This window comes from Artemia sp. Qi Xiang Cuo, chromosome 4, assembly GCF_049724085.1.
Source record: "Artemia sp. Qi Xiang Cuo chromosome 4, ASM4972408v1, whole genome shotgun sequence".
NCBI lineage: Eukaryota > Metazoa > Arthropoda > Branchiopoda > Anostraca > Artemiidae > Artemia > Artemia sp. Qi Xiang Cuo.
In genome coordinates, this window is record NC_142797.1 from 69900503 (window position 1) to 69925052 (window position 24550).

Consider the following 24550-nt stretch of genomic DNA (forward strand, 5'->3'; position numbering starts at 1 on the left):
GTATTGTGTTCTTTGGTAAAATTCAGTAGAGAACTTGAACTTTTCTTCACTTCATTGAGAAAATTTTAATTGAACTAGAACTTTTTATCTTCCGTGAAAATATTTACAAGTATGGTATTACTTTTTCCATCTTCCATCGAAAAATTTAGAATTGAACTTTAAATTTCTTTATGTCCTTGTGAAATAAAGAACTTAAGTGGAAGATTTTTGTTTTCTCTGGAGAAATTAGCATTGAAGTGTGTTCTTTGGTAAAGTTCAGAAGAGAACTTGAACTTTTCTTCACTTCGTTGAGAAAATTTTAAATTGAACAAGAACTTTTCATCTTCCATGAAAATATTCACAAGTATGGTATTACTTTTTCTATCTTCCACCGAAAAATTAGAATTGAACTTTAAATTTCTTTATGTCTTTGTGAAATAAAGAACTGAAGTGGAAGATTTTTGTTTTCTCTGGAGAAATTAGAATTGGAGCGTGTTCTTTGGTAAAATTCAGAAGAGATCATAAACTTTTCTTCACTTCGTTGAGAAAAATTTGAAACATTATTTTAAATTTTTTCATCCCTTTGAGAAAAATCTGAACCGAAGTGGAAAATTTTTATATTATTTGGAAAAATAGAATTGATTAAAAACTAATTTCTTTTTCATTGCGAAAGTGGGTGAAAAAGGTAAATACTTCAAGTTGTAAAATGGGTTTAGAATGGACATTAAGAAAGTATCTTGCTCTGAAATGGTCTTTTAAAAGTATTTCTTCGTGTTGAGGTAAACAAAATGCTGTAACGTACACTTGAGTGTTAAAAAAATAAGTACTTCCAGTCAAAAATTGGATTTAGGAGTGAAATTAAGAAAGTAACTTGCTCTGAAATGGTCTTTGAAAAGTATTTCTTGGTGTTGAGGTATCCAAAAAGCTGTATGGTCTAGTTGTGGTGAAAAAGGTAAGTACTTCAAGTTGGAAAATGGGTTTAGGAGGGACATTAAGAAAGTAACTTGCTCTGAAATGGTCTTTGAAAAATATTTCTTGGTGTTGAGGTATCCAAAATGCTGTAAAGTATAGTTGTGGGTGAAAAAGATAAGTACTTCAAGTTGGAAAATGGATTTAGGAGTGACATTAAGAAAGTAACTTGCTCTGAAATGGTCTTTGAAAAGTATTTCTTGGTGTTGAGGTATCCAAAAAGCTGTAGAGTATAGTTGAGGGTGAAAAAGATATGTACTTCAAGCTAAAATGGGTTTAGGATGGTCATTAAGAAAGTAACGTGCTCTGAAATGGTATTTGAAAAGTATTTCTTGGTGTTGAAGCAACCAAAAAGCTGTAAAGTATTGTTGTGAGTGAAAAAGATAAGTACTTCAAGTTGCAAAATGGGTTTAGGAGGGACATTAAGAAAGTAACTTGCTCTGAAATGACTTTTGAAAAATATTTCTTGGTGTTGAGGTAACCAAAAATCTGTAAAGTATAGTTTCGGGTGAAAAAGATAAGTACTTCAAGTTGGAAAATGGGTTTAGAAGGGACATTAGGAAAGCAACTTGTTCTGAAATGACTTTTGAAAAGTATTTCTTGGTGTTGAAGTATTCAAAAAGCTGTAAAGTAAAGTTGTGGGTGAAAAAGATAAGTACTTCAAGTTGGAAAATGGGTTTAGGATGGACATTAAGAAAGTAACTTGCTCTGAAATGGTCTTTGAAAAGTATTTCTTGGTGTTGAGGTATCCAAAAAGCTGTAAAGTATAGTCGTGGTGAAAAAGATAAGTGCTTAAAGTTGGAAAATGGATTTAGGATTGACATTAAGAAAGTAAATTGCTCTGAAATGGTCTTTGAAAAGTATTTCTTGGTGTTGAGGTATCCAAAAAGCTGTATAGTATAGTTATGGGTGAAAAAGATAAGTACTTCAAGTTGGAAAATGGGTTTAGAAGTGTCATTAAGAACGTAACTTGCTCTTAATGGGTCTTTGAAAAGCATTTCTTTGTGTTGAGGTCTCCAAAAACCTGTAAAGTATAGTTGTGGGTGAAAAGGATAAGTACTTCAAGTTGGAAAATGGGTTTAGGAGTGACATTAAGAAAGTAACTTGCTCTGAAATGACTTTTGAAAAATATCTCTTGGTGTTGAGGTAACCAAAAAGCTGTAAAGTATAGTCGTGGTGAAAAAGATAAGTACTTCAAGTTGGAAAATGGGCTTAGGAGGGACAATAAGAAAGTAACTTGCTCTGAAACGATATAATAAAGCCATAAAAAAGTATTGAAAAATGGAGAGGGGACTCTTTGGGGGGCCCGGGGAGGGCGTTTGGGGATCCGGGGGCCCTTGAGGGCGGGGTGGTCCTTTGGGAGCCCGGGGAACCTCTAGGGACCGGGGGAGGGCCTTTGGGGGTCTGAGGGGCCCTTGAGGGCCCAATGGTCCTTTGGGAGCCCGGTGGACCTTTGGGGACGTGGTGAGGGCCTTTGGGGGTTCGGGGGCCCTTTGGGAGCCTGGGGGCCTTTAAGGATCGGGGGAGGGCCTTTGGGGGTCCGGGGAACCTTGAGGGCCGAATGGTCCTTTGGGAGCCCGGTGGACCTTTGGGGACCGGGGAGGGCCTTTTGGGGTCTGGGGGGGGCCTTGAGCACCGATTGGTCCTTTGGGAGCTCGGTGGACCTTTGGAGACCGGGGGAGGGCCTTTGGGGGCCCGGGGAGAGCCTTTGGGGGTCTGTGGGCCCTTTGGGGGCTTGGGGGACCCTTGAGGACCGGGGGCTTCCTTCGGAGTTGAGGTAGGGGGATTGGAACCCTTTGGGGTTGGGGTAGGGGGATCGGAACCCTTTGGGGTTGGGTTAGGGGGATCGGAACCCTTTGGGGTTGGGGTCGGGGGATCGGAACCCTGTGGGATTAGGGTAGGGGACCTCACGGCACTAGTAAAATATAGCTTCTGTATTATAACGATCACAGAGTTTTGCCCTCAAATTCTGTTATAAATCATCTTTTAAATTATCTTTTGAAATGTCTAACTGTTTCGCCGAAATAATTCCCTATAATGGCCTAAACGGTTTCGCCCAAATAATCCCTAAACGTAATTTCAGCGTGTTCCTTTTGTTTTGGCATCTCTGCGCTGACGCATTTCAAATTATTTGGAAACCTGATTCCCGCGCTAAAACAATTCATCGCTAAGATCTAAACATTCGCTCGGAGATAGTTCTCTTTAGAAACAACAAATTAATTCCCCTTTCGTGAATCAATTCTCTTTAGAAACAACACATTAATTCCCCTTCCATGTCAATCAATCAATCATGACATCATCTGTCATGTGTGATCGAAACTTTGCCCCGGAAACATTCTCTTTGAAAATAAATCAAAGACATTAATTAACTTGACGTCATCTGTCAGACATTAATTAACCTTGCCCGGAAACAATTTGATTAATGACTCAATAATCCATGAAAGTGAGAAAGTTCCTGTTTTTCTATTCTCACTGACAAAATCCATAAGAAACAGAAATAAATGTGAGAAAGTTCCTGTTTTTTCAAATTCTCACTGACAAAAACCATAAAAACATCTATAAATGTGACAAAATTCCTGTTTTTTCAAATTCTCACTGAAACAAACCATAAAAACATCCATTAATGTGACAAAATTCCTGTGTTTTCAAATTCTCACTGACAAAACCTTAAAACATCCATGAAAAACATCAAATAAATCGACCAACACACATAACCATCCATGAAAACATCCATAAATGTGACAAAATTCCTGTTTTTTAATTCTCACTGACAAAAACCATAAAACATCCATGAAAAACATCAAATAAATCGAGCAATACACATAACCATCCATGAAAACATCCATAAATGTGACAAAATTCCTGTTTTTCAAATTCTCACTGACAACAAACAGACATAAATTATGTAAAAAAAGTTGTAGGTGGCAGCACGGTGTTCTCATAGGAGTATAAGATAGCCTTCTACTTATACGACGAACAATATGAAGGATCCTTGCCCTTCTTGTTTATACAAACTACATTACCTTCTCCCATCAAAGAAGGGACATAATGCTGGATTACTATTACTTGATACAAGAAAGTAAGATGTTCTAGTAGTTTTTTAGTCCCATAAAAAAGGTACTCTGATAACAAAACACCTGGACCTGAGGCCTTCCCACATTTTAGTGATCTAATTTTAATCAAAACCGAAGATAGAGAAAAACAAACTAGGTTTTTATATGGGTTCAACTGAGAAAAATGCTTATACAACAATTCACGATAACTCAATTCAGTTGATGGTGGGTTGGACGAAAATACTGAAGTAAAATGTCCATACCATTGTTCCAGCGGGATTTGGGCTGATAAATCAGCTGATGATTGTGTTAATTTATTAACCTCATTATAAAGTAACTTTGAGTTATTCCTAATTTTGGTTGATATATCTTTTACTTGTTGTTTCTTCCATGTTGCCACTAACTTTACATATTTCTTTTTTGTTGATTAGCTATCTGGAAAAGGGGGCCATTTCTCGGTCGGTCACATTGATCCCAACGCAACGGAAGCCGCAACTTTCATAGCATGAACTATTTCAGCATATTACATATCTAATTCCAACGAATTAAATTTTTGAGACTGTGATAGGAGGTGAGCAGGAATACTAATTCTACTGAGAATATCATCTAATATGCATTGATACAAGTTTATGTCTATCCTATCCCATATCTGTTTTTGAAACCATTTTGGACTACAATGCACATGACAAAAAAACATTTAAAACAACAGACACTTAGAGGTAAGAATGATCACTAATCAATATTTCATCCGATACTTTAACAAGAGACTTTTTTAACGATTCAAGATCTGAGATTATAAAGTCCAAATTATAAAGTCCAGAAATGAGACACTTGCACATGCTTTAGCAAAACGTTCGTTAGATTTTTCGTTTCTGTAATGAGTAGGCACATAAACTGCAAGAATAACGGTATGACCTAGATCAACTGCAACAAAAGTATCATTTGTTTCAAGTAAAATGCACTTAAAGCTCATATTTACTCCAATCATATTGCCGCCAGAGGGACGACCTCCTGTGATTTTCGCAGGACGGATGAAGAACTGGTATTCACAAGAAACTTCCAACTGGTTACTATTAACGCCACTTAACTGGTGCTCTACTATACACACTATTTCGAATGACTTGAATATTTCGGCTAAAACTATTAACTTATATTTTGCTCCATTTATGTTCTGAAAATATAGGTTTACACTGTCAGGTTCAGTGCAAAGATCCATACCCGTGGGGGGGGGGTATCAACCTCAAGCTTGAGTGCACGAAGCCCCGACAGATATATGGCTTTTCAACACGGCACAGGAGAAGCTGTTGCTTCTGTGATTTCTGCTACAATTTGCGCATTTCACAGTTGAGGGTGGTCATGCATTATCATGGCTGTTAACATGAGACCCGGAACATTTACCACATTTAAGTTCGTTCACACATTCACGAGCAAAATGATCAAAGCCTTGGCATTTATAGCACTGCTTGGGTCGGTTCAGGAGAGTTGACACCCTGAAAAGTGAATAATCAATTTTGATGCTATGCTTTAGAGCGATATCGAGATTTAGTTGAGACTTAAAGGACAACTGCACGACTGAACTACCTCCAAAGCGCTTTGCTTGCACAACATTGTTAACTAGACCTGTTATAGTTGATTCATCAAAGCCCTTTTCAATATGTAATTCCTAGATGTTCCTCCTTTACGGCCTTAGCACTGATGCGTGAACCGGGTGGTAGTGCACTTACCACCGACGAGGCAGAATCACTATCTTTCATAAACACCAGTAGGCTATCTCTCCGTTGGTCAACATGTTCGGCTTTGTCTAAGCATCCTAAATTTGAAATAAACTCGGATTGCTTAGCGGGGTTGGAAGACAGCATACTAGCAGGTAAAATACAAAAAATAACAGGAAATATAGCATTTTCTGGCTTAGGAAGGAACGGCCACAAACGGTTTTGTTCATCCATATCTGTGCTAACAGACTCTTGTTTTTCAACAAGGAAATTTAACATTCGAACACAGTCATTTAATCTTGATGCCACAATAGTATTTGGTTCGCTTGGGAAAACCGGAACATCTGACAGGTCCATAATCACAAATCGTGGAACAGGATCATCTTTCGAGATTCGGTCCGATAGCAATTCGTAAAAGTCGGCTATAAGAGCCGCAGTCGGATGTGAGCCTCGGCGACTCTCAAGAATATCTATTTTAAAAATATCACGACAGATTTCAATAATCTCTTTAAATGCATCTTTTCCGAAAAATTTCGCTGGTAGTTTAACAACAGCGTCCATAAGTAAGTAACAATGGGTTTATTTAAAAAAAAAATATATATTGATCATCGATTCCCTAAAGCAATGCTTGTGCGGGAGAAAACCCTCCTAATGAATCAAAAAACCAAGAAAAAAAAAAAAAAAAAAAAAAAAAAAAAAAAAAACATAATTAGAGCTCAACTTACCGGACCTGAAAACCAACGAGCCTCCAAACAACACCCAACAAAATTATAATAATTATAATCATATTCAGCTGCAACTAAGCCCTCCTGAAAAACAAAACTTAAGTGGCGTGGAATAATCCATTCAAAATATACACATCAAAACAATGGTTCTTTAGCGACTTACGAAAATCCTGCAAACCCCCAACATTCCTCAAATCCTCTGGCAAACTCTCCCAAACTAACGTAACAACATGGCAAATTGAAAACCTAGACCTAGACGTGACCATAGCTGGTGACCATAGTTAGACGTGACCATATCTGCCTTATTAATAATTTGTCTCTGTAGAAAATTCAAAACTGGACATATATGCACTAAATCTATTTTACAGGGCACAAAAGCTTACTTCCCGCAATCTAAATGATAATCAAAGATCATAGTCCGTATTCGATCAAGCCGTCGGTAAGTTATAGTATCGCAAACTGTGCAATCAAATTAAATACAAAGTATAATCCAGCTTACGTCCTCACAAGTGCTACTATTACGTGCTACTACGTGCTACTATTGCTACTATCCTACAACTATTGCTGCAACGCAAGCAACTATTTAGTTGCTTAGGTGAAGCGAACTATTTAGTTGCAGTATTTAGGTGAAGCTCTCAAGAATGTTTAGGCAGATGTTGAACTAAATAAAAACAAACTATGAGCATGTTGATTTTCAAATAAGTGACAAAGCAACATTTCAACAGCTTACATTAATAAGGTTAGACTTTTAAGGGTACTTTAAAATTTGACCCAGAGTCACATTTTAAGGGTACTTTAAAATTACCTTAATTCATGAGTATTTTAACGATTTTCAGATTATTTCAGAGTAGAATGGAATCAGAAAAGATTTTCAAATCTGTTTGAAGCAGCAAAATTTGTAAAATATAATAGTTGGTTGATTACCATCATTCTTTTCAGGTGCCTCCTCACCTATTATAATGTCTTTTTTTATATTAGCTGGCGTCTATTCAAGTGGTAGATCTATGCTATGTAAACAATTTTTTTTGCAGGCTGTGATTTCCCTTCTATTCACTTCGTTTCTTGTAAGATGTCAGGCACATCAGCCAGAAAAATGTGACCGATACTCACCAGAAGAAGCTTATTATAGCATAATTCGGCCAGCTACGGTAGGAGTAATTGAGGGTAACGTCTTTTCTTCTTCTTTAGGTTATGGTTACGATTTATAGCTCTTCTTTTTCTTTAGGTTATGCTTATGATTTGTGATCAGGAGGGTCTTTTTTTTAATAAAGGAAAGTTCATTTTTACATTAATAATTACTTTTGTCAAGTCTCAATATCTTGCACTTGTTAACGGAAATTGGTATAGTAATTAAACAAACGAAATTTGCTTGGAAACGCAGTCCGTTTAACCGTCCCTTTTTCTCAATATTTTGAGGATATGATACAGACTAAGTCACTAAGAGATAGGAAGCTGATTAGAAGATGTTATGAATTAAACCGGAAGGTAATACTTGCATATGACCAGGGCTGCAGTATAGGAAAACCCGTAGTAAAGCTTCGCCAAAGCACTTGGAGTTGAGTTGTGCCAAAGGTTTGGGTTAGTTATACTTTTGAAGTCTTTTTGACCTCGATCCTTTTTAATCTTTAACACTGGGCTTGGTTCCAAGTTCGAACGAATTGTCTGTATCTAAAAATGGGAAAACGGCTTATGAAAGATAAAGGTTGACCTTAGAGTAGGATCAATCTTACCCCGGATGAAATTTAGGGATTGAAAATGTGGCCCACATACTTGATGGGTGCCAGAAACTTTCTTGTTTAAGAAGTTTTATTTTCCAGGGTGATATTCTTTAGTCCCGGGGGATGCTGCAGAGGACCATATTAAGGACAGTCACCCAGGTTTGTAATAATTTAATGAAGTGGTGAAATGATTGAACTATTTCTTTTTTTTGTGGAGAGGGGAGAAGATTATTATCTATTTTATTTATCTTGCAAAGTAATTTTCGAATACTGTGTTATATGGTGTTGTTAAACTTATGATTAACTTATTATTAAACTTATAATTATTATTCCTATTATATTGTGGCTCCAGAAGGGATTGACAAAAGTAATATCTGATTTTCGCCAATATGTTGACAAAAAAAAGAAAAAGTTAAATTGACTTGGTCCTTTAATTTTATGAAAACTGCGGTAGCTGCTGTACTTTTTTCAGCCAATTCGAGAATGAGGAACTAATCTTGACTTCTCTGAAAAAAATATATTAAAAATGCCTATTTAACTCATTTCACGTAGTGTATCCACATCACCAAGGCAAGGAATTAATTTGCTACATGAAAAACTAAAAACTCCTGCAATGAGTCAAATAAATAACAGTATTTTTCAAAAAAGAAAACAAATCTGTATTCGACATACCTAGTCACATACGTGCATTTCAATTATCCTTCTGTTTCACACTAGCTGGTAACTACATAAATTAGTTAAAGAAATAGTTTGAATTGTCATTTAAACCTAACGAGTGCCATAGTGTGTCTATCGCGATTCTATTATTCCGACTCAATTTTAGCTAAGTTTGTGTATAGAATTAAAACATATATTTGTTCAATTCAATTAGGGTTTTCACATCGCCAAAGCAAGAATTTCATTTATTCACTGAAAAAACTCAAAAGCTCCTCTAATAAATCATTAAAACAATAACAATAAAACAATTTATATTCGCAATTTTTGTGTGTTTGAGAAAAAATTGATTAGCTTGTTTTTTGCTCCCCCCCAAAGCTAAATTTTGACTTCCCTTGCCTACCACTCCCCCATTGTCTATTTCCAACAGAGCTTGAAATTTTTAGCTCCATTCCCGAAGGCGTTCCCAAGATATTGCAGACATGCCGTTTCGAAGATCTGTACATACATAGTGCTATTTGATGTGCCCCCCCCGACTAATCAAAAATTATAATTCTTGTTGACCCTCTAAAATCCCCTCTGCGTTTTAACTTGATTCCTTAAGCCATCTCAAGATAATTCAAATAATCAAAAAATGAGACTCGCATAGCTTCTTTTGATTTACTCAGTTACGTGCCGTTTTCATACCATACTTTAGAGAAACTCTAGTAATCTAGCCCTAGCGATCGATCTGTAAGAGCTCAAACGTAATAAACCTAATTAGGAACAAGTAATAATTTATGCTCATTTTAAGACTCCCCGCCCATTCCCAGTGAAATGTTTGATTTTCTTGGTCCAAAGAATAATCCCTGAAAGTCTCATGCTGATGGGATACATGGAATCAAACTTGCCTCCCTTTTCCATTGTTAAACCTCCGTGTCGACGGTGGGCAGCTTGTACACCCTGTCTTAAGTGTAGTGGGTATCATGTTATCCCTGGAGACATATTTATTGAGACTTTTGACTATTTTAAACAAAATGACTCTCCCAAAATTTGATCTGATTTATTTGATATTGCGGGGGGGAGGGATAGGAAAACGGCACACTAGCGGGTATGGTTGCCCTTCAATACCTTTTGACTCATGAAAAAGGCATTAGAACTCTGAAATTTCATATTTAAACGACCCATTTTTCTTCTGGGAATATTGCAGATATCCCCATAAAGTGCCTTTTAGATAGAAATTAAAGTTTTATATTGATACCCATAGCCTTTCTGAAGATATTATTTTACGATATTTTGACCAGCTGGATGTACATAGTGGCTTTTGATTCGGTTCAACATCCCCCTCAATATTCCTTGAAAGTTTCAATTTGTTACCTTTAGCCCTTACCAATATTTTGAAGATACTCCATTTTGATAATCTAGATGGACTTAGTATCTTTTGATATAGTTCAACATCCCCCTTAATGTCTTTGAAAGTTCAAACTTAATACTCTTAGCCGTTCCTGAATTGGTTGCAGGCAGGCCATTTTATGAACCTGGATGATTACAGTGTCTTTTGATTTCATTCAACGTAACCCTAAAAATATCCTTAAAGTTTTAACTTAATAGCCTTAGCTGTATTTTAGATATTGTATATACGCCATTATGACTACTTCGATGCAGGTAGTGCTTTTCAAAGTACTTTAACATCCCCCTGGCATTCCCTGAAAGTTTCAACTTAACACCACTAACAGTTTTTTATATTTTTTAGATGCACCATTTTGAAAACCTGGATAGACATACTGTCTTTTGGTTTACTTAAACATCGTCTTGAATATTTCCTTATAGTTCCACCTTAATACTGTTCTTGAGACATTGCAGGTACGGCATTTTGGCAACGTGCATGCAATTAATTTCATTTGATTGCATTCCACATCCAATTCAACATTCTCTAAAAGTTCCACCTTAACACCCTTGGCTGTTCTTAAGTCATTACAGATCTGCCATTTCGACAACCTGGATGAAAATAGTGTTTTAGTTCAACTTCCCCGCAAAATTCTCCAATCATATTAGCATAACTAAAATGGTTGATGCTTCATTTATTGAATACCTTTAGCTTTTTTGGACCAAGATCAGGAACCAGGACCAGGATCAGGCATGCCCGCCTTTTTTACTTTAATTAAATACAAAAAACAAATTTTTTCAACTGAAATTATGGAACAACATTAAAACTTAAAATTGACAGAAATTATTACGTATATGAGGGCGGTTGCTCCTCCAAAACATCTTGCTCTTTACGCTAAAGTTTAAATTGTGTCCCAATTCTTTAAAAGCGACTCCTGGAACACAAGAGTTGTTTAATTGATAAATTAAACGAAAACTTACCAAGTTTGAAGTTGGATTGTAATTCTACTCCAAAGAAGGAGCGCCAACGTAGCTGAAAGTTCAACTGAGATAGATTCCTGCCTTCGCATCGATTGACCAAGAGTAACAGTATTTTAAAGTCCTTGTAGTATGCGGTGGTTAAGCTCATGATGAAGCGCTGAGAGTTCAACGGAAAGCGAAAAAGGGAGGGCAGTTGAACTCTCAGCTACGCTGGTGCTCCTTCTTTGGAAAAGAATTACAATCAAACTTCGAACTTGGTAAGTTTTCGTTTAATTTATCAATTTTACTCCAGAAGGAGCGCCTTAGCTACGCTTTAAGTTAAACTGAGATTTTTAAGTTCAGCATGAGCTAAACCAGCACTAATAATCAATAATAGCCCTACTCGTAAAAAGAGCCCCATTCATACAAAAATTCATTTATAGTAAGATATTTCAAATAGAACAATATGCAAAGAGTAATTCTTAAAAACTGATAACTGTTGTCCACTTTCAATTGGTTTATCGTAGAACCTTACAAACGTTTTCGAATTTGCGGTGCCTACATATCTTACAATTTGATCCACACCAACTACTCTTGCTTTAAGGTGGGACGTCGAGACAGACCTGGTGCCATGAGCACCATCCTGAGATCTATGCCTGCAAGGAATAACACTTCTTTGATTCATCTAGAAAAAGATGACTTGGACGCAGGAGAGGCTTACGGTATGTAAGAAAAAACGCCTTGTCTCTATTTGGATATGACGTCATTCTAACATAACTAGCTAGATGCGTCAGCAGACACAGGGAAGACTCTTGAAAAGGCCGTTTATTTGGCCATATATTAACCGTTGATTTGATGGACCTTGAGACAGACCTGGTGCCAAGAGCACCATCCTGAGATCTGTGCCTGCAAGGAATGACACTTCTTTGATTCATCTAGAAAAAGATGACTTGAACGCAGTAGAGGATTACGGTATGTAAGAAAAAACACCTTGTATCTATTTGGATATGACGTCATTCTAACATAACTAGCTAGATGCGTCAGCAGACACAGGGAAGACTCTTGACAAGGCCGTTTATTTGGCCGTATATTTAACCGTTGATTTGTGGTTGTTTAATTGTTTTAATGCTGTTTTAATGTTGTTTTTCGTCGTTTTTAATAACACATTGATTTGAAAATCAAAAACTTTCATCGTCATTAGGCCTTAACTTCCACCGTCATAGGGCTAATTGACGAATTGGACAGAAAACTAAGTTCTTTCACAAGCAGATAAAATCAATAAAACAGCTAATTTTGGGTTTAGTGACTTTGACCGAATATTTTCAATATATAAAGCTGGTAATATAAAGAGATCGAACACACGTTTTACATCCCAGATACTAAAAAGCTTGGGGAAGCTAGGCCTTCTCTTAAAGACCCCTCTCATGAGCTTCTTAAGATTTGGTTACTGCCCAAATGAAAGCTTGGTAAAATTGCCGATAAAGCACTGCTTGGAGTATTGATAGCACTATATTCCACACCTGAGTGAAAAAGCTCCGTAAAAAAGGTCAGGGTCTCCAGTAGAGTTGCCTCCATGGGCTGTGTCCAGTTTCTTCTACAAAATTCAACCCTTTTTAATGCAAATCCTGTACTGGCGCTTAGTTGAATCCCGCCATCCATCCATGATAATATCGAATATGGAAGGAGAATATCCTTGGTGGAAAAAACCATGCCAGAGACGACAAAAGTCACTAGACGTAACGTCTTGAACACTGAATGGTGCAAGGTCAGTTTTTTTGTGCGATAGACAAAGTAAAAACATCGGTAGGTAGAAGTTTGGGAATTTCTACTAAAAGCCCTAATAGTAAGAATTACTAAACTTGTATGGCCCAGTTTCGAAATATCAAAATACCTGTTGCTTGATCTGTTTCTACCTCCTGAAGGGTTTCAGAGGGCAAACCAAAGGGCATAGAGGAAATGAGGCTTCCAACTCGTTACCAATGTATCTACAAAAAGAATATTCGGGGTCTGGTTTCCAAGAAACAAATGGTTTAATCTGAAATTTTCACCGTTTTGACCCCAAATCAATGTCTATCCACTGAGATACCACAGAGCTCAAATTTCAAATATTCCAGAGTCCCATAAAATCCTTTACATTATCAAATTTTCATGACCCTTTACCAGTGATATTAGCCACTCCAGTCAAATGTTCTGCAGATATCCACCCTTTTCTTTGCAATAGTAGCTGCCAGACCTTATTTGCAAAATAACTACAAAACTCAGATTTTGATCTCTTTTTATTCTTTTTATGCCACTGTGGTTGTATTGTTTGAACGCATCCGGGCCTGCATGTCTTTGCTACCCTGAGCCACCTTTTAATCCCAGCTAAACAGGTTTTTGTTCAAAATCATTGATGTTAAATCACTTTTCTTCCGAGGAGCATTTATCTGTGGCCGTTTTCATGGAATATTCCTCCACAAGTGCCTAGCCTAGTTTCCATGTATCTCTACATAAATGTTTGTCTACTGATCTAGGCCCAATTGCTTTAGAATAATGTTTGGCCATATGCAATCGCCATTGCAGTTTCGAACTTAAATCGGATGTTAAAGTGAGCTTGGCCGCAAAGTCACCCTGCGCGTGTTTTAGTACGTGTATATTCCACGACTCTGCTTTCCGGTAAAATATGGGCCCTAATTTCTGCGATAGTTTGGACAGGGAGCCTTGTTTTGCCAGTGACAATAGCAGTAGGCCCTTCTTGCACGTTTTTTTTTGTCTTCCAAATGATTTTTTCAACCATGGATTTGCTCTGGACGTTGTTTTGGCAACATCCTTGCCAAATACAAAACTTTGTCACTTTGGCTTCAGGAGCGCATAAAGTTAATGCTACCGTGGGATCAGGACTCACTTGAATTTCAACGCATGATGTCTTTTTAGACTGAGATCATAATTGGTGAGGCCAAGCACGTGAACTGTATCTGATAGGTATTTGACGACCTTGCTTTAATATCATGATTTTCAACCTGCAGAATCGCATTTGCTATTTCTAAGATACAAAAAGGTTGAGTGGACAATAGTCCACTGCATTTGAAATGCCTTAACATTCGTCTATTTAGCCTGTGATGAAAAAATAGCCGAAATTTCCCTGTTCACCTTGGGACAATTTTATCGGTACTCGTATGCTTAGGGTGGCGCTCAAAGAAATCCTTGAGCTTTCCTATTTCCAGAGGCTTAGAGGAAGCTCTGTTTACAACTTTGGCAAGTTTTTTTTATGGATCTTGGGACCCTCTTTAGAACGTTCTAGAACGTTCTTCAGAAATCTGTTTAAAGAGACCGTCATTTGACGTGCTTTCATTTAATCTTTTGCCTTTGTGCTTTTCTAGAGAAACCTACCGCTTTCTGTCATTTTTTGATGATGAATTTTTATGGGGCACACCGAGCCTGTTCTGGTGGTTCTAGACCCTATGTTTGGGCTCTGAGAAATAGATTTTGTGTTCCTAGAACTAATTTCAGGGCTCCGAGAGCCACATCGAGCATGAGTATAAAACTCAGGGCTCAAAGAGCCAAGATTTGTTCTTCGATCAATATCCACTGCTATAAAGGTTGAAACAAGAAAGTTGAAACAAGAAAGCCTGGAGTTACTGATAGTTCTTGGATCGGGGTCAATTCTCAACTGAGAATGTTTGTACCCAAATCCCAGAGTTTTCAGGAAAAAACGCATTGATTGCGAATCTAACAGAAAACCCAAAAATTTTTATTTGCTGACTTGAAATAAGAAGTGACTTTTCCAGGTGAACCAAAAACCCCAACTGACGGTAATTTGACTGCTTCATAGACATTGTACTTTTAAAAGTAACCTTCCAAGTTGTCCAAGTAAACAACAGATAAATAACTTTTTCTTCAAAGTATGGAAAAATTGAGTTTTAATTTTTGTAAAGTGGCGTTCACAAGCGTGTCTAGCTAGAATCTTATGTCTAGACACGTGTCTAGCCAGAATTCAATGTCCAGGCAACGACCGTTCACAAGTAAAATTCGGTGCTTAGCAAAAACTAGAAATTTAGTTTCAAATTGTCATTTCTAGCCAATCAAGAGAGCTTATGCAGACGAAAGTTTCAAATTTGCAATCCCTATTTTTATTGTCACAAGATAATGGATGAAATAAGCGAAACAATTGCCTTAGTGTGCTTCACTATAATGTCTGGTGTTGCATATTTGCCTAAAATTAAAACAAATTAATGAGAAAACAAAAATTAAATTTTGGTTTAAAAATGTAAACATAAATGATGAAAATAGCGGAACTTGAAAAATTCTGATTGGTTGCAATCGAAAATGCTAGACATTGAGTTCTAGAGTCTAGAACTCAATGTCTAGCAAAGCGCCTTGTCTAGCGTGTCTGGCTAAGCATCGAATTTTACTTGTGAAGGGTCGTTGTTTAGACATTGCATTCTGGCTAGACACGGGGCTAGACATGGAATTCTAGCTAGACATGCTTGTGAATGCCGCTTAAGAGCCCTCGGGCTGTTGACAATTTATTTGGCAAAAATGTGTAAGCTTAGCAACAATCTATTTCAGAACAAAACCATATCTGCTAATTAAGATCAGCAGGACATGAATAGTAAAAATCAACAAGGTCTACAGAGGCCAGGTAACAGTTTTTTGTCATTAGCTAAAGCGCAGATTGAACACTTTCCATTTTAAAATAGCTGTATTTAACGCTTTTCTAAAGTTAGCATAAATCAAGAAGAACTATTTTTTTCGGAACCGTAAAAACACACTTAAAAAAAAGTATTTCCTTTTTTCTGAACTTGATGCTTTAACAATAACACCTTTATGCAATAAAATATAAACGTCTTCTCTTACAACCTGTAATTCTTCAAAAGTAAAACTTGTGTTCTTTATTTTCAAAGCTTTCAATGGTGTTTTCTCACATTCAGTCTCATAGCCTGAAACTGCAATATTCAAATCACTGGTTATTGACTGTCATTTTGAGACAAACCTACTAATTCTCCCCGTTTTAAAGTTATCAGCCAAATGTTGTAACTGGCTATTAATTGAGGGTAGTCTGTGTTAAATAGTACATAATAGCTATTTGAGATCCCCTTTTCTGGAAATTAATTAAAAAAAAACTTTCCGAAAAATAAGTTTTTTCAAAGAAAAGTAAAGGCCATTTTAAACTTAAGCTCAACAGACAAAAATACCTGTTAAAATTAAAACTCAAAACGACCAGAATTACTATTAAAGAATAAATGAAACCCAAAACGAACAGAAATTAAATAAACAATCATAGCAAAAACATACAACAAGTAATAATATAAATGAATAAATAGATCTTAAAGCGAGTAAGTGAGTAAATTGAATATGAAAATCAAGCTTAAAACGAAAAAAAATATTTTGCTATTGAAGTATAAATGAAACTTAAAACGAACAGAAATTAAATAAACAATCAATGCAAACAAACATACAATAGATATTAATGTAAATGAATAAATAAATCTTAAAACAAATATAAATTAAATTGAACATCCAAATCAAGCTTGCAACGAATAAAAATCACTACAAACAAGAATTTGGGTATCGGGTCCTTCTCTCACTGTCAAATCCTAAAACCTACTGCGTCATTGGCGCTTGGGAAAAAAGAGCGTGGGGGAGGGGCTGGTTACCCTCCTATATCTTTTGACGCTTAAAAAGGGAACTACAACTTTCAATTTCCAATCAAATGAGTGTTCTCTGAAGTTTATACGAGCATTCCTTCCATAAGGGCCATATATGCCCCCAGAGTATAACTTATAAACCTCGCCCTGAACACTGTAGGGGGGAGTGTCAAATACGTTAAACAAAATGGTTATCTCAAAATTTTGATTGGATGTGTTTGGGGGAAATGGTGGGCTTGGAAGGGGTTTTAGTGCATTCTAATCTCTTTCGACTATTAAAAAGGGCACTAGCCATTTAAATTTCCAATCGAATGAGCCCGTTTTGAAATTTTTACGACAATGCTTTCTATAAAAACTTTTATTTGCCCCCAGGGCATAACTTACAACCCTTGCCCTGAGGGTTCTGGAGAGGTTGTCATCCTCAATTACCTAATTTCCAGAATTTTCAATTGCGTTAAACAAAATGGCTATCTCAAAGCTTTGATTGGATATGTTTGGGGAAAAGGTGGGCGTGAGAGGGGCGTTAGTTGCCCTCCAATCACTTTCGACTACTAAAAAGGGCACTAGCCCTTTGAATTTCCAATCAAATGAGTCCTTTTTGAAGTTTCTACAACAAAACTTTCTATAAAAACCTTATAAGCCCCCAGGGCATAACTTACAACCCGTGCCATGAGGGCGATGGGGGGAGTGTCCTCGTCAAAAACATAATTTCTATCTGGAAATCATATTCGTAGAAAAAATGGCTATCTCAAAATTTTGATAGGATGTGTTTGGGGTAATAGTGGGCTTAAAAGGGGTGTTAGTTGCCTTCCAGTCACTTTTGACCCTTAAAAAGAGCACTAGAACTCTCGGTTTCCAATCGAATGAGCCTTCTTTGAAGTTTACATGACGAACCCTTCCATATGAAGTGCCTCTGGGAGAAAAAAATTAATAAAACATTGGAGCTGAATGGCCTTTACAATAGGCAACGCTATAGCCTTGCCTCTGATTCTGGAGTTTGGGCCTCTCTTGACGGTCCTGGCTCTGCCTATAATCGTCATCTACTATATTGTCTAATAATTTCATCACTATTGTGTCACAATTACCCGTTATTTAGTTTGGTGTCAATCCAGGCGAAAGAAAACATTAACTTATGTTACTCTTGGTCAATCGAGGCGAAGTCAGGAATCTATCTCAGTTTAAATCAAAGCGTAGCTAAGGAGCTCCTTTTGGAGTAGAAATAGAGCAATAAGTAGCTTTTTTAAAACTCCCGAAAAACTTTAACGTAAAGAGTGAGGTGCTGATGAGGGACCCCCCTCCTTTATGTAATAATTTCTCTTCGTTTAAAGTTTTAATTTTACTCCTTATTTTCAGTTGAAAAGACTTGATTTTTTTTCATATTTTTTGGATAACAAGACTTACTCTTAAAAAGGTTACTTATTGTTCTAATTAAACGACCCTTGTGTTCCAGAAGTCGTTCTTAAAGAATTGGGCAGAATTCAAACTTAAGCGTAAAGAGCGAGGCGTTGAGGAGGAGCATCCCCCTCGCATACGTAATAATTTCATTTATTCTTAAGTTTTAATGTTACTCCTTGCTTTCAGCTGAAAAAACTTGACCTTTTATATTTAATTTCTGATCGATTTTGAAATAATGTCTAAAGATCTGGCTCCAACTCAACGGAAAAATCCCTTCTCCCCATGGAAAAATCCCTCCTCCCCACGGATTTACTTTCTAGACAATTCAATCCTGGTGAAAATTTACCCCGGACGGTTACCGTTAACATCTCCACGCGCAAAATTGAGTCGGCTAAGAGAAAGCAAGACATAAGAATTAGCATATTTTCCAGGGAAAATTTTACGCTGAAGGAATTTGCCATTTCCTTCTGCGTTAAATTTCCCCTGAAAAATTCATCCCCTGGAAACTTCCCTCCCCATGGAAAGTTATCCCCGTGGAAATCCCACCAGCAGAAAATTCGTCCCCCCACCCGAAAAGTGGTTGCATACTTCCCAATAACAAATACTATACGTAAACAATGGGCAATTTTTGTAACTTAAAGACCTTTCCCCAGGTACTGGGGGGGGGGTCATGATATTTCAAAAAGCATAGTTATTCGGTCTTTAAACTATGATGAACGAAATGGCTACCTCAAAATTTTGATCGGATGATTTTGAGAAAAAAGGGGTTGGGGAGGGGGCCTAGTTGCCCTCCAATCTTTTTGGTTACTTAAAGAAGGCACTAGAGCTTTTAATTTCCGTTCGAATTAGCACTCTTCTTATATTCTAGGACCACTGGGTCAATACCATTACCTCTGAAAAAAAAACACACATCCGTGATCTTTCTTCTGGCAAAAAAAATACAAAATTCCACATTTTTGCAGATTGACCTTGAAACCTCAACAGGAGGGTTCTCTGATACGCTAAATCTGATGGTGGGATTTTTATTAAATATCTCTGAATTTTAGGGATGTTTCCTCCTTTTTTCGAAAATCAGGCAAATTTTCTCAGGCTCGTAGCCTTTTTTAGAGTATGGGTTACTATTGAGGCGGGCCACTCCTTACTTACAGTTAGTTACCACAAACTGTTTGAAAACCTGTATGTAAGTAATGCAAAACTTAAAATATTTACGGCCGTTAAAGTAGGGGATATAAAAGATCATGTTATCTCCTTAGCCTAATCCATTTGACCTTTTGATTATTTTGAAAAATAGCTATATTAAAATTTAGACCAGATATCTTTGAGTTTTAGGAGGGGGTAGCCAAAAAGGGGGATGGATGGGGGCTGGTAGCCATCCAGTGCTTTTCTAAACTTAAGAAAGTACTAGAAAAATCAGCCCCAAAACCTTTATGTCCACTTCTCCCAAATGAAGTGACCTGGTTAATAGAAAAACAAATAAATAATACATGGAAGCCATGTAACTCTTCACTTTCACAGCGCTATTGTGCCGCCTATGATTAGCTAAAAGAAGTTTCCCAGACAAATGGAATAATGAAAAAAAACAACCTTCATCTCAATGCCTTGATGGGAATAGGATTGACTTTTCATATACCTTTTACGACGCCTATTTGAATTGTTTTGAAAAGATCATTATATGTTAAATAACAATGTCTTAGCCCGCCCCCCCTCCCGTCACAGTATTTGATGTACGTGGAGTATAAGAAATAAGATTTGGTGAAAAATAAAACAGTTTGGTGAGAGATTGCTCAGAGTAGCAGAACACACTGAAAAGATTCAGCATCCAGAATACTAAAAATATAAAAAGTCTAGTTTAAGCAACGCACAAACAAGATTTTCTTTGGAATTAATTTTTTCTACAATGAATAAAATTATATGAATGTCATTTGCCAAAGTTTCTGCTGTCTAAGAGCTGCCCTAGACGTTTATCACCACGCTGTTTATGCTGTTGGTGAATAATTTTCTCACACTATACTCTTCTCTTGCTAACTACCTTTATTTTTCAGAAATGGAGACGTTTTTCAATGCAGTCTTTTTTCAAATACAACCAGAACATCTGATTGAGCTGATGCCACAGATCAGCCCAGACTCAATGTGCGTATCTTTCTCTTGGTTTATTTTTTGATTTTTCTTTTATTCTTTATCCATTGGAACGCTTGGGAATGCTGTTCCACTCTTGTTTGAAAGAGTAAAAAGTAGTCCTATTCTTATTTCTAATATTTTCTATTCGTTTCAAATTTGACATGATTGTTTATTTTAATTCCCATCACTTTTCCATAGCCGAATATGTTATGTTCATGCGTGAAGTAATTTTTCTTTTTCATTCCTGTTCATTTTGGGTTTCAATATTTATTCAAAGCAATTTCAGCTTTTTTTAAGTTTTGATTATTTTATGACTTTTTTACTCGTTTTAGGTTTTATATAGCTCTTTACTTTTTTGAATAGCTTCTTATATGGAAAATATTTCCTTAAATTAACTTTCAATTAGTTTGGCTAATGTTCAAGGTCATTGCCTGTATGATTGCTGTAGCCCGCGAAGCCAGTCATAACAAAAATATTTGTGAATTTCAGGATGACCAATGATAGCTTGTTCATTCTTTTTACCGCTAATGTCACCAGTGGGTTACGCTTTGAGCGAAGTGCTTCCCCATATTTAGATGTCCCTGTGTCACTTATTTAGTAAGGGTTTCGCAAACCTATTGGTACAATAATACATAAGACAATGAAGATGACGCTCCATGACAAAGGCTCAGGTGAAAATCAAAGATTCTCCAAGGGTGATCTGAACAGCGCAGAGTTTTCCTCAGGACATTCCCTGAGTTGTTTTCCAACCACCACGTCTGTTTTTTCAGGTTCAGGCTCTTTTATTTACAAACTAAATACAACTACAATGTGGGTATGCCCGGCTGAGAGTCTAGTTCGTATTACCAGGCAACCAATGTTGGATTGTAATGTTGGATTTCCTGGTGGAATCCAACATTACATATAAGAGGGAAGCGTCCTTGCTGTATCTGCACCATATAACCCTAACAACACCCTCAATTACTTACAATCTTGTCCATTATGGGAGGCCGTTTACTCTCTTCATGAATAAATTTGCAAATAATGTTTGCAACAATACTTTAAGACATTAATAAAGCTTTTGATTCTGCTGATAATTCTTTACTTGCTGAAAAGTAGCGAAGATATGGCGTACTGGAAGATTTCACAATTTGACTATTATTTTCCTTTCTGTTCATTCACAAAGAATAAAAATATCTGACTAATTATCTCAACCATTACTTATTAGACGTGGCGTACCAAAAAGGACTATTTTTGGCCCCTTTTTAGTTTTGATTTACGTAAATGATTGCTCTTCTTCTCTTCAGTAACTTGTGAATAAGATTTCAGAATTGACAAAAAAAGAGATAAATATTTCCGTTCCGATGTTTGTTGACCATACAGCTCTAATTGTGTCTCCAAAAACGACTGAATTGGTGGTTCTTTATTTTTTAATACTATTCAGAGGACATCCATCTGGATAAGATCCACCGAGATTACTATTGATATCAATAAGATCAGGGTTGACATCAAGTGAGAAAAAAATCATTAGATTTTAGGGATTTTTTGGTTGATTTAGTGATTTTCTTCAATAGTCTACTGATTTATGTGCTGATATAGTGAATTTTTTATTTAGAGAATATAGAAATCGCCAGAAATAGTGATAAATCACTAGGGGTGGCAACCCTGAATAAGACTAATCTTGTAGTTTTTTGAAAGTCCCTCGATTGTTATCCATAGATATCTTCAGTTGCAGCTGGCGGCCTTTTATCCCAAAGGATGTCAAGTTTTCGGTATCTTGGAATTATTGCGGCCCAATCACTCTCATTGAAAGGTCATGCGAGAAAGCTTGAAATATATTAGTTAGAAGTATAGGTATTATTAGAAAAAAAAACATTTTTGACCCGAGGACATTTTTGACCCGAGATCTACATATTATATTTTAGGTTAACCCACACCTATATTTTGTATTGTAGTTCAGTATGGTTCTGGACTTTCTCCTCAATCCTTTTCCTCGTCAAAGTATATCAAAATATTGTTGCTAGAATACTTGCTAATATAAGCTTTTCTGAATCTCGTCTTGAGGTTCATGTCTAGTTTGAAATACTTCCAGCGGCTGCTCTTTGTGATTTTTTGTACTGGTGTTTTCATGTATAATTATGTCAAAGGTAAGTCCACTCCTTTTCTAGGCTTGTTCACACACATTAATGAGCCTCTTTCCCATGACACAAGGCTGGTGAATAAAATCTATGTTATTATTCAGGAAACGTCTAAGTCGGGGTTCTCTGGTTTTAAGAAGGGCTAAGTTATGGAATAAGTGTGATGAGGAAAGTAAAAGTAGCTGTAATGTTAACTAAATTTAAAAGGTTGCTGAAAAATGAATTATTTTCTTAGCATGAATTTAGTGATTACATTGTTAGGATATATAATTGCCTTGGCAAAACAGCATTAAATCATAGATATTAGTATCAGCATTATTTGTATTCTAATTTTTGACTGATGTGTCTTAAGGAAGGAGTTGAGTATTAAGTTAATGGAAACAGCGTATATGATGTTGTAGTCAAGTTTTTTTTTTAAATCCTTATTACGTAAACTATTTTTTTTTTTATTTTGTGGATTTATTTGATTATCCCTTCTCCACTTCATACCGTAGCATTCTGAGGGGATGTGGTTGTGTTAAGTTTTTGTTAATAATTGATATTGAGAATGAAAACCAAATAGATGCTAAAAATAGGCCTAAGGAAGTTGTTTTCATACCCATGAATCTCCTTTATGACTGCTTCAAGAATAGTCCCTTAAGAATTACATTGTAATTTCTGTTGATGATAGAGGAATAATAATAAGTTTTTTTTGGATATTGAAACAAAACTTTATATTTCAAGGATTTTGGAGGCCTTTTATGCCAAGAGAAAGGTTGGAATCATAAAGAGAATAATTATCAGTTACATCAAAAAGTGACAGACCCCTACCCACATTGCTTCAAGGCTGAAATTCCGGTTTTGAATATAATATTGAACTCTATTTTCATTTTTACATTATCTTCACTATACTATAATACTTGATGACCTCTTATGGAGGTCATCATTTGCTGCAATAATATTTCTTATTGTTTTTCAAAATAAATAATATAGTCAAAAGATTACTTTGAGAAATTATTCCAACCTTTTTACAAGGAAAAACTGATTAAAAAATACTAAAGGTTAAAACTTGGGACAGTAATGATGTTTGATGGTCATGACTGTTTGAAAGAAAACTTTCATATCACGACAGTTCATAACTAAAATAAACCAAATTTTACCACCTCAAGCTTGCAGTTTTAGTCTTTGAAAATTTCGATTTTTCCTTGTAGCCGAAGATTATTTTTTAGTTTTTACAACTTTTTGAGATGACATGTTTCTTTTTAGTTTCAATAATTCTTTGTTTTCTTATTAGTTTGTGATAAAACATCTATTATTATAAAAATTACTTTACATTTTAGTTCATCTTGAGATAATTTTCTTTTAATGTACTGTATCTTTACTATACTGAGGCACCATTTAGTGGAAATTTAGGGAAATTTAATTTTTTCAAAATCTTGAAGGGGGAATTTTATTGTTTTTTGAATTTTATAAATGAAAAAACACAAAATGTGTTCTTCAAAATTTAAGGGGGGTAAACAACTAAAGCAATTTCCCCCTAAACCTCATCTAATTTGTGCCCCTGACCACAGAAATACTTAAATTTCAGATTACCTTTATTTTACTCCAGTACTTTTTTAAGCTACTGAATATTTGACAAAGTTTCTTCAAGATTTTTTTCTTCGAGATATTTTTTTTCTTCGAGACGTTTTTTTCTTCAAAAAATTTTTCTTTAAGACGTTTTTTCTTCGAGATATTTTTTTCTTCGAGACCTTCTTCTTTCGACAATTTTTTTCTTCGAGACGTTTATTATCCCAGGATTTTTTTCTTAAAATTTTTTTTTCTTTAAAACATTTTACTTCAAGATATTTTTCCCTCAGGGCCTCCTTTAAGACGCTAGTCAAGTGGGGAGCTCCAGGATGTAAAAAATGGCAATAGTACCCCTTACTTCATTGTTTACGCATGATGATGACATAGGTTTTTGGTGTGGCCTAAACAGGGCTTTGTTTGGATTCTTAAATTTATAATGGATGTTTGTTTTCACTGCTACTAACACACAAAGGCTTTTATTTTTATGTGATCTAGACTTGTATTGATTCTCACATTTATAACAAATATTTATTTTCAGTGTTTCCAACAAAGGTGTCCCTATGCGACCTAGTTAGGTATTGATCCTCAAATTTGTAACAAATAGAAACAG

At 36.1% G+C, this 24550-nt stretch overlaps 2 protein-coding genes across 2 annotated transcripts in view; one reads left to right on the forward strand and one right to left on the reverse strand.

The window, feature by feature from the left end:
* Positions 1-24550, reverse strand: part of LOC148953374 (xylosyltransferase Oxt-like) — a 287249-nt gene that overhangs the window by 145322 nt on the left and 117377 nt on the right. The gene's annotated exons all lie outside the window — the stretch shown is intronic.
* LOC148953376 (uncharacterized) overlaps positions 1-24550 on the forward strand; it is a 90722-nt gene that overhangs the window by 39322 nt on the left and 26850 nt on the right. The window contains exons 2-3 of the mRNA XM_089087318.1: positions 7470-7602; positions 20200-20287. Of these exons, the coding sequence (XP_088943444.1) occupies positions 7470-7602; positions 20200-20287 (221 nt within the window). The remainder of the gene's footprint in view (positions 1-7469; positions 7603-20199; positions 20288-24550) is intronic.